This window comes from Bombus affinis, chromosome 15, assembly GCF_024516045.1.
Source record: "Bombus affinis isolate iyBomAffi1 chromosome 15, iyBomAffi1.2, whole genome shotgun sequence".
NCBI classification, from domain to species: Eukaryota; Metazoa; Arthropoda; class Insecta; order Hymenoptera; family Apidae; genus Bombus; species Bombus affinis.
In genome coordinates, this window is record NC_066358.1 from 9,980,064 (window position 1) to 10,000,000 (window position 19,937).

Consider the following 19,937-nt stretch of genomic DNA (forward strand, 5'->3'; position numbering starts at 1 on the left):
CCCGCGTAGTGCCGAATCTATCGAAAATCAGGAGGAGTCGTTCGCCGAGGTGAGGTTCAAAGTGCGCGGCGAACATCGTGACCGGGCCGAGTGGACGGACCGGGGAACGAGTTTAACGAGCAACGACAGCAGACGAAAACGGAGTCGAAAAGATTTTTGGTGTAACCTACGACATTACCGTTAAAACATTCGCGTTAAAAGATTCAACGATTTCATCGAGCGACCGTAGTCGCACCCATAGGAATCCATATAGCGGAAGAAGATGTTTCGCGCGTTCGGCGCTGCGCCGGCTGAGACACCTTCAACCGCCGACATCTGGACTACCACGTTTCCCAATAAAGGTGCATATATTATGTATTTGTCGAGTATACAACTTGTCGTAGGTTAGTCGCCGTGTTGAACGAACGATCGTTCATACTCGCTCCTTCCACGAACGAGACTAGGCTCGTGCGTCGTGTCGTGTGTATGGCGTTCGAAGGTTCTCTCGAATTTCGCAAAGAGGCCGCGCGGGGTGATCACGGGTTCGGAGCACGGTGACGCAACCACACTCCGTGCAGCCTGCCCGTTTTCGGCTCGAGCCGAGAGTTCGTCGACGCGTGTCCCGCCACGTGATCGCACCTCGCACCCGCGTAGCCGCGCATCCTGCCTCGCGCTCTTCGTCGTCGCGAGCGCTACGTTTCTTTTTTTTTTTTTCACCGCTCTTTTTGTCTCGAGCTAACCCCCTTAACGTTGCGTAGATCCTTCGCGGCTATTCCCTTTCGAACGAGTTTCTTTTTAATCTCGTAACGAGTATAGACGCGTGCTTTAATTTCTGTAACTACGATAGGAGTAGAGAAGAGACGGTATATCACTAGAGGATATCAAACGATAACGTGTTGGAAGTAAGGGAGCGGAAGTTGATAAACAACGTCAAATATATATACCGTATATACACATACACAGCTTTCAATGACGATTCATCGATGACTGTGCCCGTCGTAACATACAAATATTTTCCAAGCAAGGTTGAAACATAGCGTTCGAAAATTTCCATTCTGTCCTTTATTCTTTTTTCTTTCTTCTTATTTATGTAATTTGACGTAGAAAATGCGCTACTTTGCTCGTCCATCGATGACCATGATCATCGACATTACGTTTTGATGGCAACTGCCGTCTTTTCAATTACTTTCGAATTAGAATAACCGAAAGAGAAATCATTGCTGTCTTCGAACGGCGTTGAGTCGAACAAGTCGATGATGGGTGTGATGAAAATCGTGATACCAAACGCACGAATGTGTAGGTATGTATTTACGCGTGCACGTGGCAAAGAGGGATGTCCGTGTCACGCACGCTTCTGGTATCGTAATGAATCGTTTTGCGTCGTATCGTGTCGAAACGCCTGAACGGTCTCCATTGTGGATTTTCGCGAAACAACGTCCTTTTAAAGTTTAAAAGATTCGTCCCTCAGGTACGTCAGGTGCCACGCACCTGTTTCACACTCGACCGGAGGAAACCACGTACGCACGTTATAATAGAAACGAATAGTATTCCAGATTTTGCGAGACACGTTAATGTTACGTTTACTTAGTACGATCGTTCGTCTTTCATTTACGTCATCTCGTTTCTATTCAAATCGTGCGACTCGATGTTCGTGCTAACGCGTGTTAGAATTGTACCGTTATACTCAATTTTCAAGATTTTGCTCTTGAATCGTTGCGCGTAAGACGGGTATTCGTGAAATCGTACAGGTACAATATCGATTCGTAGCGCGAGTCGCGATTTTTAGCTCACCCTCTATTTCGCTCGCCGATACAGTGCCTTGACCTGGCCTGACCCGCACAATTTCACACTCTACCCCTCGGGAAAACCTCTCCCTGCTTGTACTTCGTGTTGTAATGCATTTTGATCCAGGTTGCCTACCCTTTCGCGCCTTCTTTCGCCTTGTTTCTTTGGTAACGCCTCACCGCGGATACTTTTCGTTTCCTGTTTCCTCCACCATCTTTTATTCACGCCGTAATTATTCCAACATTTTACGCTATCGTCGCGCTATAGTTCAAACGTTCAGGTACAAGAAGAACCGTATCGTTTATCGTAAACGAGTAGATAGACGGAGAGACCATAGAAAAATTCCTCGTTCTTTACGTCGAAAGATTACGTTGAAACAAACGAACGTAATCTTTCCTCGCAAGCTTTTCCCTTTGATGTTTTCTGTTTTCCGAGAACGCGCACGAAATCACGGCGGTTTTCGAAAAAAGTTGGATCAGTTCGCGTTTCTCTGTATTATTCCGTGTGTACGCGTATCGCGATATTTGAAATCCTGAGAATTATTCTGGCGGATGTTGTTCCATAGGTCAAAGCGAACGCGTTAGATTCCAAGCGTTCAAAGGTTTGGTAACAGTAGGGTAGTCGATTCGATGAGAAATATGCAAAAGGAAGGGGATCGTACCGACCTTAACTGAAACCTTTGCTGTTCTAGCTGTATATGTAATATCGAGCTATCGTAAATAGACGATCCCTTGCCCATCGAATGTTAGACCCGATATCTACGTTACGCACGAGCTATCGTTACACGAACGTTTGACGATTCATAGTTGGTTCTTTCGCGTTGAACAAAATGCCCCTTTCTCCTTTACGCTGTTTCTCAACACTTGTCCCTTGTCGCAACAGCCTCGACCGACTTTCGAAAACGAGACGGACATCGTGATCGTTCCTTGCAACGTTTTGGCTAGTTACGATCGGGTCGAACCCACTGTCGAACGTCGCGAACACGAACCTGTGGAAAACGAGCCGTTGTTCGTTGACGAACTTTGTTTCTTCGACGGTTAACCGATCGTTCAAAAATAAATCGTAGCAGGCCGAATTTTTGCCAGATGGGATCTTTCGACTCACGCCCGTTCGCGTCTACCGACGAATCGAGTTACATCATCGAGCTTTTTCCCCCTGTTTGTTCGCACGTGTGTTTTTCTCGACTCGAAGGTTACAATTAGAGATTCATCCGTTTCCAGAAACTTACATAGCAGGTATACTTACCTCTGACGTTGCTGTATCGTCGATCGTATTTCGCATTTCCGTTATCTCGTATTCCTTTGGTTCACTCGGCGATTACGGCGTTACGTAAGTAACAATGAATAATTATATAACTCGTACGTTTTAGTGCACGTGTCGTGCATAGGCAAAAAGAATCGTAGCGTTCGAAGTCTCGGACGTTTCATCGATTACCTGTATCGCGATTATCGACGGTGTGATTATGATTTTACGTAATTTTACCAATAATAATAATAATAATAATAATAATAATAACAATAATGATAATAATAATAATAATATAACAAAACGATATTACAAAAATGATTGGATAATTGTCCCAAGAGAAATTAACGCTGATTTTTCGAATCTTCCGACGAACGCTTACGTCGTCCACGATTTTACGAAATACGTGTTCCTTTCGCGAGCCAACTATGGATCGTAATAAACCATGCCATTATACGAACTCTTGTTTCCGTCGCTACCAACGGCAGCGGCTTGTTCCGCAAGAAAGTTGGTCGTGTCATCGCGTTTCCATTGATGCGCGAACAAGCGAAATGTTTCGGTGAATTCGTGATCAGCTGGATGTATGCACCTTGCATTACCGTTGACCTCTTTTTGCGTAAACCGTAACTTGGAAATCTACAGATCTACGACCTACATCCGAACAACTTGCCTATACGCTTTGGAAAGAAAGAAACGCGTAGTTTAATACATAAAACGTATATATATCTACGGTTTTGCGAGCAGGATATTCGATGTTATCGCGAAAGCCCGATAAGATATCGATTTCCTTCTTTAGCAATAACGCCAATGTTTCTGTTTCAACATCTTGATAATAAGGCCGCGCGATTCAGCGAACCGATCGTGTAATCAAAGCGTTTTACTCGACCAAGTTTTCCATAATTTCTCTGCCGTTTCGTTTCGTATAGCTTTCTTGCAATTCGTTACAATCGCATCGTGCGAAACGTGCACGAAATACGTGTACGATATTTGCAACAGTAAATTACGTTTTGGATTGGCACGCAGAGCGGCGTTCTGCTAACGCGATTTCCAACCTTTCTCCCCCGCATTTTACGCGCGAGTTTTTGGAGCAAAACGAACAGATCTATGCCACACACACGCGCACACATATGCATCGACGAACGCTGACGTTACAGCAGCGTCATGTAAATATTAACCACATATTAGCACACGATATTTACTTATCAATTTACGCGATTCTTTGCTTATTTATTACCTCTATATTTTCGCTTTTCAAGTATTTAAAACCTCTGACAAATACAAGTGGCAAACTCTAATCACGACGAATTATATAGCAGTCGAATTAACATATATGCGTGCCTAATATTGTTTGTCGTTAGAGTAGATATAACGTTTTTACAGATCTTAACAATTCCCTTCCTCGTGCTATTTATTATCGCGAAGGAAGAATTATAATTGAGCGTTGCGGGGCCAATTAACGTTGAATCGTTTTATCGCATAATTTCGCCGATTAATGTCAACCCGTACGACTAATTGGATTTAATTTATGCGAGTAAAAGCGCGCTACTTTTCCACGAATCGTGATATATTTCGAGTGTGCGAGTGGCATCGATCGGCCCGGCGAAAACGAAAAAATATGGAGAAGGAAGTACAAATATACGTGGAACGTGAAACAGAAGCGCGAAGCAAAGGTGAAGAGAATTCGTCTGGATGGAAATTTCCATGCGTCGAGTTCGGCGCTAGTCGACTGGTGGTTTCGCTGTCAGCGTCGATAGCGTCGACTCGTACGTTCTATGCGTTATCGAGCGATTTTTCTTCGACGGTATATTCACTTGGAGATAGAAAAAGAAAAAACGGAATCAGTTAAAAGGCAAGATAACGACAAGACCGAGAGAAAGAGGGGAAAAAGTTATCGGGGGTGAATCGTAAGCGAAGCAGGTACGGGCTACGCATGTCAACTGGAGGGCATTCAACTATCGATCGCATAGTTTCAGCCACCCTCCTGTAAGCCGGATCCGACCTTTTCGCTCTCTCTCTCTCTCTCTCTCTCTCCTTTTCTCCCCTTCTCGCGTTGCTCATTTTTTCCTCTTTCCACGCTCTCCTAATACTCTGCTACTTTTTCCACGCAAGAAAATAGAAATTTGGAGAAACCTCTCGGTAGAACGTGCCTCTCTCGACGATTCTCGTTTGTCGCGTTTCAGTTGACATTTGTACCAACTTCTCGGAAACCAAATTGATCGACTCCTCGCTTTCGAAAAGTTGACAATTTCAAAATCTGGCTACTCAGTATCCTACATCTTCGGAAAACAACGTATTTATCTCGACGAATTTACTTATCGCGAATAGTCGCAAATTCCAAGATAGATTCCAAAGAGTGGAAACGTTCGCGGTCGCTCTTTTTCTTCGCGTTTCAATTTACGACCTCGATCCGCGTACCTTCTGCCAAACTATATATACGACTCGCACGAGAAATCGCAGCCTGGAACGTATCGTCGACCGGTCAGAGGCGAACTCGCGTTTTCACGCGTAAAATTGAGAGTTGCCCGATCCTGCATAGGGCACGCGTTACTTTCCGCGTAGAACAACCTGTCAAACAGCGTTGTTAATAAACTATGCGTAAACGAATCGCAGAGCGCCGGAAGTAGGAGAAAGCCGAGTCAAACGCACGGACACCCGGACGGAATCGCTGCCGGAGAGAGGGTCGTGGAAACCCTTATATGCGGGCCAGCTGATCGGCCGACTCGACGCACGTGCACGCGACGCGTACATGTCTGTATGCGTACTACGTCCTGGGGAGTAGCACGACCGGGGAACGGCGTATACGGCAGCCAAGTGCGTTTCGTTAACGACGCACGAGTAGTACCGGGCCATTTAAATTTAGCCTGGCTCCTCTCTTTCGCCCACCCCACCTCATTCGAATCTTCCCCCAAGCCTCGTCCCCTCCGTTCGGTCCCCGGAATTACCCGCATCCCTCCGCTCTACTAAGGTTTTTCGACGGTTGCGCACCTATTACCGAATTACCATTGTTTCCGACCGGCATTTTTTAACGCCTCTTCTTGCCGACGATCGACGTTCTTAGAATTCGAATTTTTAGACGCGCACGCTCTTGCTCGCGAATTGTACGTACGTCGGAGATAGAAGAATCATCTCGCCGATCGTCGTCGAAATTCGAATTTCAAACGTTGAGCGGTAGATAGAGACGCGTAGAGACGCGGTACTAGTCGAGCATGGTCTAGCAGTTCACCGGTTTGCTCGCGAGGACCGGAATAGAATCGTAACGGAGCGGATGCACGGGGCGCTTGCATTCCGTAGATAGCAAGTCTTTTTCTATTTCGAACGATGCCTAGCGTTTCTGAGGCGTTAACCGTTCGACGCGAACCAGATTTCGTCCAAATTTAGGATACGAAACCGGCTCGACGAAAAAAGAAAATCCGTCCACGTTTATACCGTTAATCGGATGTTTCTTCCATCTAAAAGGACATCAAATCGATTTCTCTGACGAGAGAAACCAAAGATGCTTCGGTAAATGTCTCGCTCGTGCGGATTTTTTGGTCGCTGCTTTCTCATCGACTACTTTTGCTTTCGCTGCACGACCGATCAACGAAACGGAGCTCGGTAGGCAGGAACCTGCCAAAAGTGGAAGGGATCGACTGTGGCCAGTTAACGAGGCGATAGGTACCTCTGCGTGTATGCAACGCGTTCAAATATTTTCGTGAAGCATCGTGCGTCATCGTCTTGCGGGGAACGACGAGTTTCTCTCGAAGCGACTCGTATAACTCGCGTACCAACGAGATCAAGGAATTCGTAAAGAACAGAATTCGTTCGAAGCTGGCGAGCTTGGTTTCTGGAAGGCCCGTATAAAAACAGAGCAGCGTGTGACTGGAAAGAAGAAAGCAACGTAACTCGGTAATATTTATAACTACGGAAGGAGCTGAGGAGTGACGAGGATAAAGCGAGAGAGATAACGAGGCTATATGTTTCTGCGGTATTTGAGATGCAGGGTCAAAGATTGCGTAAAGTGCACGGCGATTGTTCGGGCAAAACGCGTTCAACGACGCGTATAATGTCGCGATAAACGTCTACGTAAATATCGAATTTACGTGGAATTCGCCTTTAATCTTAAAGGCTCGACTGGATCGTTTCGCGTTCTACTTCTTCCGCGATTATTAATTAGTTATCTTTTCATAATCTTCTCGGTCGTTCTTCTCCGTTTTGTTCGATGTTCGAAGCCGGCTATTCGAGCTTCGTCCGTCAACGGCGACGATAATAACATCGCGGTCGTATAACGAAGAATCGCACGATTCCATTCGAACGCGAATTCGTCTAGAACGAGAGAAAGAATTTTATACGAGATAGAATTTCACGCGCACGTGCGTCCGTTACGTATGCGCAGATCCGATCGACGCTACTTGGGAAAACTAGGTAGTTCGGCGTTGCGTCTACCGCCTAGTACGTAATGGCGCGAGATATTTGAATTTCGTCTAATTCCATTCCACGTCCACCTTCTTCCGCGTCCATTTCGAAGTCGCTCGCATCGTGCAGAACGCGGATCATGCATTGTCCGCGTGTAACGGAGCTAAATAGGTTAATATGCACATCCGTATCGTGGCTCGCGTTATGTCACCGATGCCAGTCTAATTGAATAGGCCGTGCTCTAACCGGTGTCTCGAGATTGTTCTAAAACCATCGTCTTCGCTGTCATTTCGCAGCTTCGAGATACGAATACGATTGTTGCGACCAACGTACGTACGAGTACAGAGTGCACAGGTGCGAGAAAAACGAATAGAAACGTCGTGACTTTGCTCGCGTTTCGTCCACGGTCTAAAGCAACAGCGCGGCAGAACGAGAGATCTGTTTTTTAAATTGTTGGTACGATTCGAGGCCAGAGCAGCGTGCCACGAATAAAATCGTTATCTAACACTTTCACCGAGTAGACGCGTCGTGACAGGAACGATTCGAGATCGCGTTGCGAGACACGTCAAAGTAGAATTCCAACTCGAACCGATTCAAACCGACTCGACGATGCACCATTAACGTACGAACGCTTTTCATATCTCGCAGGAACTAGTATCGCGAGAAGCCGAGTAGGTGGGGATACGAGTAAATAACGTACGTAATGCGTGGTCGACCTTCGTCGAGCGTACCACTCCGATCGAATCATCGAGCGACGCGTTCGCGATAGTAAAACGATCGTTGCTGCGTTACGATCGCGCTTGCCAGAGACCCAGCGTTTCGTTTATACCAGGAAACGACGATAGCGACGATAACGCGTCAATTCGTCGATCGTATTCGTACGAAAATCAACGGATCCATCGTTTTCCTCGTTGATCGGTAAATAGGATTTTAATCCTTTAGGTATTTCTAGATTTTCATAAATCGTTCCTCGTAAACGGAAAGAAAGGATCAAGGTAAACGCAAGATCGATGCACACACAGAAGACGTACGTACATTGTCGTTCGTTCGAGACAGCTACGCTTCGCGAAACCTTCGTTTCATCGTCCGTTGACGACAGCCGTACGAAAAACGTTAATTTTTCAAGGAATTTTTCTTAATTCGCGAACGTTCCTGACTGGATTTTGTCTAGGCAGAAGCAACGGTGGCGAGCGTTCATTTTCAGATATCCCGGTTTTTGACGTACACGACGTATGTAACGCGAGAAGCGATCAAGCGGTCGCCTAAATTCGCCGATCGAACCGACCGATAGTCGATTTCGATTCCATCCGAAAACCGACGTTCGTTTGCCTGGTTGGCTTACGTAACGTAGCATCGATTTCATCGCGCGTTTCAGAAAGCCTCGAACAATCGATTCTTCGCATAGCGTCGTTCCGTGTCGCAATACGTTGCGTGTTATGGCTGCCACGAGCGCGAACGGGAAACGGACGTAGGAAGAGAGTAGTCGGTCGCCGAGTCGCCGTTACGCGGCGTAATTCTAATCTTTTCTCAAATACGACGTTGAAAAACGCATGCGAATAGTATGCCGACAACGATAAGCAATAGTAACGAATAGGGAAATTGTTATCTTTCGGACCTGTGACGCGATCCTTCGAATTTGACGACCGTAGAGAACAGAACAGATAAACGCAGTTGCTTACGATTTAACACGGGACGAGTTTGAAAGCGTGTGAGTGACTTCCTGTAAAAAGAAAACTGTGACGCATTTCTTGGCTATATCTGCCGAAGCTGATAAGACGTTAGAATAAACCGGGCGGTTAATTTGCACCGGGCGGAAGGAATTCGACGCGATAACTTTTTCTCCAAGTCCTGCGCCGATTTATCGTTGGATCCGAGACGGAACCTGCGCATTCTTCGACTTGTTTTATCATCGATCGCTTGCTGTGATTATCGGAAACCTTTCGAGGATGAATCTCGACGGGAATATACGCTTTACGTAATTATCCGCATTGGATAAACGTGTAAATACTCGACGATGTTTTATAGAAATATGACAGAAATAGATAGGCAAACGTCCAACGTTCGCGATCCTGGTTTCAGCGAAACGGATGAGCCAAAGGAAACGCGAAAGGTCGATGCACGTTTAAACTTTTGCTTCCCTGACACGGTACGGATATACCGCTATTCGGTTCAAGTTGCAAGACAGCCGCTAGCTCCAACGTTCTACTCTATAGTAGTACGTCGTAGTACAAAGTCGCCTTGAAAGTTCCCGCCATTTTGAGCCGCTTGCAACTCGATGTTTTTCCTCTTCTCTCGGCGAGCAACCGTCGTTTTATAATGGTAATACGATATAGGACGGAATTTATCGCGGCATATCGCGCAGTTTATCGTACGTATGTAAAAATTTAACGCGATGCGAACGAAAAAAATATTCGTCGTGGTTCGGTTTTTGCATGTTTTCGAGCATTCCTTCGGTATACGATCACCGTACGATCATCGAGGAACACCGTGTATAATCCGTAGAAGCGAGCTTATTCGAAGGTCACAGGTGTCGTTAAGTGCCAAGGTCATGATCAGAAAGGAACGCGGTCGAGATCCTGCGTTAGATACCTAACGTTAGGAAAAGTCAGAGAAAAAGCTCTAACGTTTGTAAAATTGATCCGCGTTTCAAACGACTAACCGTATGTTTGTATCCGATCGATAAAAATATATTCAACGCGATGTTTATTATTTAAGACGAACGGAGAAATACATCTCCGCGACGCCACGTTCTTTGAAAGCGAATACGCGGTTAGACTTTGAAGATGCGAAACGAATAAACGAATAAACCGCGTTTTGATTTACTTATTTAGCACCGAAGGAAACCGGTACTGCGTAAAACAATCGTTATACCGAAATTGATAAGACGGTCAATTAACGATTCGTTTTATTTGCCATTGAAAAGAAATTCAATCCGCGAACTTAAACGCGAAGCGAAACGAGCTCGGGCTCGGCTCGAACTAGATACACGTACTTAGGCTAGTTACTTGGTTCCGGTTAAGTTGGTAACTGGCAGAAATATCTAGCATGGAAAGCGAATCGTTATATACCATCGTGCCACGGAGTCTCGTTTCGCGTTTGATTTCGCGCGGGTGACCAAACTCTGGCGTTGCGCAGCGCGGCGTAGCGCGCCGCCCGGAACCGGTTTCTTCTACGAGCTAACGTCCGGTTGTCCGGTTGCATTAAACTACCGCGATTTTGAATCGGTCGCAAAAACGAAGAGAAAATCATCGATCAGTACGATACCGTATATCGTTGACTTTTGAAAATTGTAAAAACTTTGTCCAGTTACGTATATATATATGTGTGTGTTTGTCGCATGACGCACACTTTGACGGGAAACTTGGAAGGGATCACGAAGATTTTCAGCCGGGGACCGCGAAGGAGAAAGCGTCGAGAAATTTGATCGGATCGACGTGTCGCAAGACCGAGTCGTTTGGCAAAAAATCAAGCAGTCGTGGTTTTGTGACGCGCCTTTTCGCGGGATGGAAAGGCGAGTCATTCGCTCGAAACGCGACTATTGTGTTTTAGAACTCGTGTACGTACGCCGGTAAGAAACTGAGAGATTCGCCAGTGAAATTTTCTTTCTTCGCTTACGACCTCCGATAAATTCCAGTTCGACTTTGCGCGAATGTAAAGGCTTTTTTTACTATATAAGTTTTTACGCCGCGTCAACCGCAGCTGTGTGGTTATCAGCGGAGACGATGTAGCCAGAGGAGGAAAGAGAGGAGATCCGTTGCTTAGATTTTGCTAAATAACGATACGTCTTTCATAAAGGAGAAAACGCTTGAAACTTGATTTTTATCGTACAGGTTTTCGCTTAAAGTTCCTTCGATCCGGTATTTGATGCGAGAGTAATTGTAAAAGAAGACTTTACGGGCAGATGTTTTCGAATATTTTGCTTGTTACGCTCCGAAGGACGGCTGACTGGAGCAGGTTAATTTATGTAGCGTGCGATCGAAAGTTGGTTAATCCGTGAAGTAACTTTGACGGGGCTTGTTGAGAGGCACGTACGTATACGCGTACGCGTGTACGAGCCGGTCGGAAGCCGGAAACCTCAAGAATGGATAAAACGGCGTCGATCGCTTTGTCTCTTAAGAGGCTCGAATTTCCTTACGTGCTTGTCCATAGATTTCTTAACAATTTTTGCGATATAAGTACTTACACGGTATTCGCACGACTCGGTCGTTGGGTTACGGAACGAAGATCGGATACCGGAGGAAAGCGAAGAAAAGAGAAAGAGGTTCGCGCGAGAGCAGGACAGCGGTGTAGAAACGAGGAGATTATTGCCGCGCCGACTGTGGCAACAGGGAAGTGTCGGTCGCGCAACGACCGTCCCGAATATACTTGTAGTGGATATTTTCGATTCGAGCCGATTGCACAACTCTCTCAGCTCGACAAGCACGCGCGTGCTCCTCTGCGTACGGCGGTTATTCGACGACGTCGTGCATATACGTACAATCGCGTACTTCGACTTGCTTCTGCGTCTTAATTAACGTTTCTGCCTTTTGGTCGACCACTTTCGAATTACGATCGAGCCGACTAGGAGTTGCGACTCGTTTAATTAACCTTGAATCGGAAGATCCAGTAGGTGCGTAGAGTTGCCGCGTAAATACGCGAACGCCAATGACATCGAGCAACTTTACGATCCTTAAAGGAAACTAGATCTCGATCGGTAAGAACGGAAACTGTCGAAAGAAATTCGCCGCACGTTCTTGTTCGGTTTGCGCGAGGTCGAAGGAAACGCTCGAACGCGCGCAATCTCGAAGCAACCGGGAAGAATTAGGCAACGCGGTCGATTTTTATCTTATTTGTCGTCCAAGTATGTCGCAGCGGCGCAAAGTCAAAGTCTGCGGTTGCTATTATTACCTTCTCGTCGAACACCCATGTTTTACCAGCGTAGCACGTTTCGAGCTTCTTGTTCTTCTTCTTGTTCCTCGTTTGCTAGCGCGTTACAGCTGCGAAAGAATTACGTAACAACGTCCACTAGACTGAACAAGACGTTCGATCGTCAGGAGGGCGGAACGACTGTCGAGCAGACGATAGGTCGCAAAACGGCTGTTTCTCGCGAGCTTCGTTCCCGGACTCGAGATCCAGCTTCCCTCCCGGCGCGTCTAAATCGATGGAAACACTCGCCAAGAAGATTGGAATTCGCGCGTTGTTTAGTTTACGCGACCCCATCCCTCGATTTCACGGCAGAAACGTTGGAAGTTTCGAATTATCGAAAGATCGATCGCGCGAAAGAACCTTCGATTTCGTTATCATCGATAATATTATCGATGACAAAGTTCGATTCCGTAATTAAAATTAGCTGGCTGTTGCACAATCTTGGTTATTATCATTTATATTATACACGGTTGGTATAAAGTACGTGAAACACGTCAACGCGGTAAAAAATAGTAGAAAGAAAAAGTAAGAAAGGACGCGTAAGAAAGACACGAAAAATTAAGAGCGTGGTAGATGAGAAAGATAAATGAAACGCGTTTTACAAGATTTTGCGATTGCGAATCCTGTACGTAGCTATTAATAGCGCCGTGTTAACAGTGTAACATCGATCTCCGGAACCCTATCGAAGCGCCTAATATAACAGAATATACGACTGCCGCGTAAAAGTAGTGGAATATAGCGAGACGTTGGCGGAGATTCCTCGGACGAAGACAAGAACAGCGTCGACTCGGCGAACTACGCGCGTGTCGATGTTATCTCCGGTCGAGGAGTCTGGAAAGCCGCGAAATCTCGCATAGAGGGCTTAACCGTAGATTCGAGTTGCCGGCGTTTTCTCGTTCGACTTATTTCGTTCGTGGTTAACGGTTAGCAGTGTCGCGTTCTCGATAAGCCATGTAACGCGGCGAACTTTTTCGAAACGGTGAAACCGCGTTCGATCCACGTGTCCGGCAACGGGCTTTCGTGTCGCTACTTACGACACTGTGCAACGCGATCTCCGAGAACCGCACGCGAGCGGTTCGTTTTCTTTTTCTTTACCTTTATATCCTTGCGATACAATATCCCGGCTCGTAACTTCACGCGCGCGTCTAGCGTTACCGCGCGTGGATGCACGTCCAATACGCTCGCACGTCGAAGATATGGCTGATCGAGAGACGCTTGCAAAAGTACTTTTCAGCTCGGTTTCTCCCGTTGGGGCAAATCTTACCATTTTCAGAAGCTAAATCGATCAATTCCGCATCTTATCAATCTCGATCCACCGTTTTCGTATTTGTCGCGCTTCCTTTGCTCGATATACACGCCACGCGATGTAATCGTAGCATAAACACGATACAATCTTGACAGACGGGGAATCGATCGATGTGGCTCCGCTTCGAAACCAACTGAAAATCGGCTCACCTTTTATCGTAGAATATCGACCGACGTTAATGATTTCATGGAAATGCAGGTTTAATCGAACCCACGGAACTTTTCTTTGTTTCAGGATACATAAGTTGCAATGCCAGCACGCTGCAATCGCTCGCGCAACTACACGGTGAGTGAAAACTGCCAGTTCGTTCCTTTTTCTTTCCTCTTGTCTTGGTTCTTTTGTTCTTTTCCTCTTTTCGCCGTTTCTCGAACGTTTCGCTGATACTCGCGGCGTGCCACGTCTCGCTACGCTACGCCACAGGAAGATTCCTCGAGAGAGACCAGAGCCCGTGGTACGCTCAATTAAAATTTACGCTTGCGCAACGCCTTTGCAACAGGCTTGTACACTTTTCTGACGGCAATCAAGGAAACGAAGCCCTCCTCCGCGACGCTCGTTTCCTCCTTCTTCGTTGCAATCGTTGGAAAAGGACTGGCTTCGAGCCTGTACTTTAGTCCGTTGGCCTCCTCTTCCAGGGATATTCGTAGTTAAACGTTCCGCTTCTTCTTCCTTTCGTTCCTTTACCTCCATTACCTCCATAGTTGTCTTTTAATCGCGAATTTTCCTTCCTTTCGATATTCTTCGAAGGGAAAAACGCGGAGACGTCGTCGAAAAAAAAAAAAAAAATCGATTCTCAGCGATCTTTCGATCGAGAAGAGCGCGAGACGACTATGGAGAAAATTGGTATTTAGAGATAGGATTTCCTGTATATTCCGACGCATATAGAAAATCCTATCCTAACTAAGGAAGAGAGTCGTGCTCTGATTGGCGCGTCATCGAAAAGCGAAGAATTTTCTACTATGTAGCGTCGTATGGTTCTCGAGGGTTTACCAGCGGACAAGCACGAACTAAAATTACACGAACATGCACGGAATCGGGCGCGTGACAGACATGCACCGAGTCCTCCGCTGATGGGACGATTTTCTACGTGGAACTTCAAAGCGTGAAGCGCACGCGAAACGCACAAGCTAGAACCTATTTAGAGCATCGTGATGTACACGCGTGCCGATAAAAATCGATCGTCTGATCGCCATGAAAAAGCTAAAAGGGAACTCTGCCCGATCGTTCCGCCGTTGTTATCACAGCAGCTAACGAACGTATTTTCGCTGATCTTTACGGAGGAAAACCGATAAATATACAAGGCAGGATCGGAAGGTCAAGGCAGCCAATTGTATATTAACTGCACGAGCCATAGCTACCGAAACATTATGTAAAAGTAGATAGATCGATTATTCGGATAATCCAGAGCACGGAGTTTGCGCGTGCCTGAACAGAACGGTCTAAAACTTTTCCGCAACTTGTTACAAGCAGGCAACGAATTAGAGTTCTGCTTGCGAAATGACCCTTTCCCCGAACGAGGATCGCGATTCAAACGTAAAAGTTTCATCGCGCCAAGGTCATAGATATTTCGTCCAGGCGTCTAACGAAGTCGACCAACCGCGAAAAAAACGATTTCAACGAGGCTCGATCGCTGCGTATTTTTTCTAGTCTCCTTGCTTGCATAATGAAACGGAACGAGTTGGTCGCTCGTTACTCGACAAGTCTACCGCACGAACCGGAAAAATTCATTTCCCGTGTACGCTCGACCTTTGTGTGCTACAACCTGTCTGATTTCTCGCTAGGAAACGTTCTGTTCTACGGAGATACTTTGCCGGAATATTTCCTTTCGCCCCGCAACATTCCTCTCGCGTTTCTCCGTTTCTTTAATCGAGGTAAAAGAGGGCTACGTGAGATGGAATCGAGATAAAAATTAGCACGTCGATACTCGATATTTTCACCAGCGGAACGCTAGTCGACGCGATAAAACGCATCGAAGCCAAGGCGTAAGATTTTCCTTGTCCCACATTCCTAGCATCCTTGGCAAAGTTTCGCGTCGTTGACGTTCTTCGTTTGCAGGGTAAACCTGCTCTATACGGCTTCTCTCCGATAAACTAAGTACAAACTCTTCTTTCGTCTTTCGTTTCTATACGGAACATGGCATTCGCAGAGCCCGCGTATCTCCATTACCGTGCATAAATATCTCGACAATTTCGAACAATAACAAATGGACAAAGCTCGCTTCAAATACGACTCTCCGATCTGATTTTCTCTAGTCTCCAGTCTTATCTCAGACAACCATACGCGATTAAGTCGATATCGATAATATCGCTTTATCGATAATACCGCTAACGTACGTATCTATACAATGGTATGTATCTAACGTACGCTTTCAATACAAAAAATCTGTGTCATCGAAGGACAATATTTCTCAGATATTTGGCAAACAGATCTATCGAACGAATACCTAATGGTAATCAGGTCTGTTACAGACCTAACAGGATTACAGATGTTATTCGCTAGCATTCGTTGAATTATTCTCGCTAATGGCCAACCGCAGTTACTCTTGAGATCGCGTATAGTCCGTTGAACGACGGAAAAAGCAATTTCTTGGTCGATTAAAAGCAACGATTATCACAAGGAAGTTTATCGCGGAGCGACGCAATTAGGGGTAATTACCGGGGAGTTGTATTCGCGTCGCGCGAATCACGCGACACCAATCACGCGAGCTACTTTTACCGGAGGAGAATAGGGACGCAACGTGTAACGCGATCATGCGCCATTGCAAGAACGGGTGCACGTGCGCCGTCTTCTCCGTCCTACGATCGTTTCGGTGTACTTCTCCTTCGAATCGGTGCAGAATGACTCGCGAGACCGTTCTTTAGCGAGCGTAACCGCGGATTCTGAAAGAGAATCGAATATATCGACTAACGGAGGTCTGCTCGATGCACGACACCGTTCGAAGAGCGAACTTGCTTGAAACAATCGTCTCACTCGCTATCGACGTTACACGCGGTAGCTACGTCTGCCGAGAAGTCGATAATTTTCTCGTAAAGGCGCGTCCTCCTCGGTGTTCGTGAATGGTTCGTCTGTCTGTATACCGTTCGCCAACATATGGTTACGTATTAGTATAATACGGTTGTCCGAGGCGTTGCTGCAAATATTTCGAGCACACGATAAGATATTTTTCAGGTATGGAAAACTGGTGTTTTGAAAAAAACTGTGGTTTCGAAAACTTTTACGAACAGTGTCCACGCGACGATCGTAGTTATAACGTACTTCCGTTTTTTAGTAAATAGCTGTCCGCAGTTGGTCGAGGTTTTCACTATCCTTTGCAAGCGCGTCGCGAAGATGGATCGCTTTATTTTATAGAGTTTGAACCCTTCGATCGGAGTTTAAGCGTGTCGCGAAACACAGTGCAACGAGAAGATGGAGAAGAGAGAGAAGAACAGAGAGAGACCGGGGAGACCTGTTTTCAAGACCTGCCTTAACGCGTTGTAAGACGCGTCTCGTATCAAGAGCACTTTCGCGTTCGACGTTGAGAGACAACGGGTGATCAAGAACGAAAACAAGCTTTAAATATACATCGTTACGATGAAACAAGGTTCGGAAATTCAGCTTTGGAAATTCGTAAAATTTTATCGCCCTACCGGTTCCACCATCTTGTACTGTCGCGAATCAACTGTACGACTCGAAGCATGAAACAAAATCGTTTTCAACGATGATCGACAAAGACGCGACAACTGCGTTTCCTGATCTTTTAGCTTTCTTCTTTGTTTGCGAGTCGAATTCTTCGCGTTGCCTCCTGGAAACGTGGCGAGACGTTCTGCAGCCTCGCTTGCACAAGACTTTGGAAAGGTCAAGAGTGCAGCAAGCGTTCCACGCGTTCCCTTTCTTTGTTGGATTATACACGGTACGATTCGCAATATCGCATCGCGCCGAGTTTCGAACGTTCGATTACATCGCTTTTAAATCCGTATCGTCGTTAATGTCTTTGCTTTAACGTGCTTCTGAAGTATAGCTGATTAATTGAAAATTTCTCGCGCCGGTAAGCATCGTGCGTTTTACGACTCGGCGAATCGTCTTCTCTCGCGAAACGATTTTCCAGCGTAAAAATACGAAGAAGAAGGACGAGAGGCGTAAAAACGCCAAGAGAAAGCAATATCAAAGTTCCAGATTTCTATACTTTTGTCGTATTCGTCTATTTTACTTACGGGATAGACCGACGATATGGAAAGAAGTTAACGCGAGATACACAAAAAGAAGAAGAATCTTCTGATTTGTTGGCGTCACGTGTTTCATAAAAGCAGCGATACGCGTCAAGGCTTCTCAAGCGCTACCGATAACCACCAGCTCAGGTTTGTCGACGAATTCTACATCGACGAACGTTACGTTTGTATCTTCGAGCTTTGATCGTTAGCTAATACGCACGGAAATACTCGCAACACGGAAAGAGCAAAGCCACTCTTTATTTCAGTTTATGACAGATTGATTTCACCTTGCTACGCTCCATCTCAACTGAGAATCTATCATTTTTCCATTGTGCTATTATTACGCTGTTATATCGTTCGTCGAATAATCGTCGCATCCGTGATGTTTTATATATATATATATATCTATGCCTTAACGTTCCCCCTAGGTGTACACGTAGCTAGACGAGGTTTCTATGTACCTCGAGCAATTTCACAGTCGGCGTGTTCACCCTCTCGCGCGTCTCCGTACTTCTTCTCTCTTGGGATGGTTAGATCGCGGTCTATGGGGTTGACGAACGGCAACCAAGCGGTAGGAGGAAGAGGAGAAGTCGAAGGAGAGTGGGAGAGAGTGGCGGAGGGCGAAGAAGCGGCGAGGGCAGAGTGGCGTAGAGGCAGAGAGACGACAAGCCGTCGAGGTCGACGGAACGAGAATGCGAGAGGGCTGTCGTAAAGTTACTGGCTCTTGAGACGCGCGCTCGTTAATTCGCAGGATTTTCTAAGTCGTTAATAAGCCCATAATTGCAAATTTTTATAAGTTGCGCTGGCAAATGGAAACCTCGAAAATGGTTATGAAGGGTGCGAGGGGGCAAGGGGCAAGGGACAGGAGAAGGGAAAGGAAAGGAAGGGTTAGCGACATAGGTAAAGGTGGTGGGGAGCAGACGAAAAAAAGGGACGAAGAAAGGGAGACGCAGGGTAGGCTAGACAGCCGAGAGACCGCGAAAAGAGAAGTGCGAAAACGCGACGCCCCTAGTAACGTTTTAATTGCTGCTTTCTCCCCGATTACCATTATTGCTGCACATCGTGCGTCCGTTGCGTTACACTCGCTCGCGTTCCCGTTTCCTCCGACAACTTCGATTCTCGTCCTTTCGCCAGACTAATCGATCGATCTCCTTCTTCCAGTAATTAATTCTCGATTTTCCTCCGATAAGATCCGATAGATCATTCATTCGCATTCTATCGCTGCTTGTTTCACCGTTATCCGGTGATACAGACGAATATGTATCTCTCGGCGACCCGTTTGACTCGATTTTGACCGCCGGAAGAATAAAATCCTTTCGAGCTTATCTAAAATTAAATCCATTGCCCAAATAAGAAGGGGGACCGTATCTTTGCTAGGAATTCGACCGTAACAGGACTCCGTAGTAGGGCAGGAAGAACGTGATGAGAGAAGAATGGCCAGGCATCGTTCATGAAACAACATTCATTATGTTCTCTCGACAATGAACGATTATTACGGTAATCCCTGCTCTTCTCGTCTATTCGGCTTTTCCTCTTTCACTCCTCGAATCGAGTCGGATGTCTCGCGTTTCCGTGTCTTCGTTCTCCTACGATGCTCCTCGTTTTTCACATTTTCACAGCGACCATCGTTACGTCTCGATAGTTTTTCAAATAAATTTCGATCGCCGAACAATTCAAATAGAAACACGGAACGACGTATCGACGAGGATTCCAAGAAATTAAGACAAAGGATATTCCCGGACGAGCCGGCTGACGTTCCGAAATTTATGAAGCTCCTATCGAAATGGGAAATCATGCTGGCAGAGGAGAGTCGTTTATCGCGCAAATGCGCTTAGAACACGCTGCCGTGCATTTGCATACGACTCGTAAAAAAATTCGTCACGTCGCGTGACCAACTGTCTATTTGTCAGCTCCCTCGTCGAAACGAGCAGGGTTTGGTTGCCCAATAAACGATCGCGCGTCTGTTCTTTTCCACGCCTCCGAAAGTTAGAGTCGGAAAAGCTGGCCGAACGTACGTTGTAACGATACGAGAGCGTCTCTCGCCACGTGATGTCCATCTGACAAAGCGTCGAGGTGAATTAAACGCGTTGGTGTATTTAATAATGCAACGAGTGCATGAATTTGTAATAGTCGGTGTATTA

General features: G+C 46.2%; 1 protein-coding gene across 1 annotated transcript in view; it reads left to right on the forward strand.

Moving 5' to 3' along the window:
- LOC126925119 (cytoplasmic polyadenylation element-binding protein 2) overlaps positions 1-19,937 on the forward strand; it is a 69,496-nt gene that overhangs the window by 24,979 nt on the left and 24,580 nt on the right. The window contains exon 4 of the mRNA XM_050740385.1: positions 13,847-13,897. Within this exon, the coding sequence (XP_050596342.1) occupies positions 13,847-13,897 (51 nt within the window). The remainder of the gene's footprint in view (positions 1-13,846; positions 13,898-19,937) is intronic.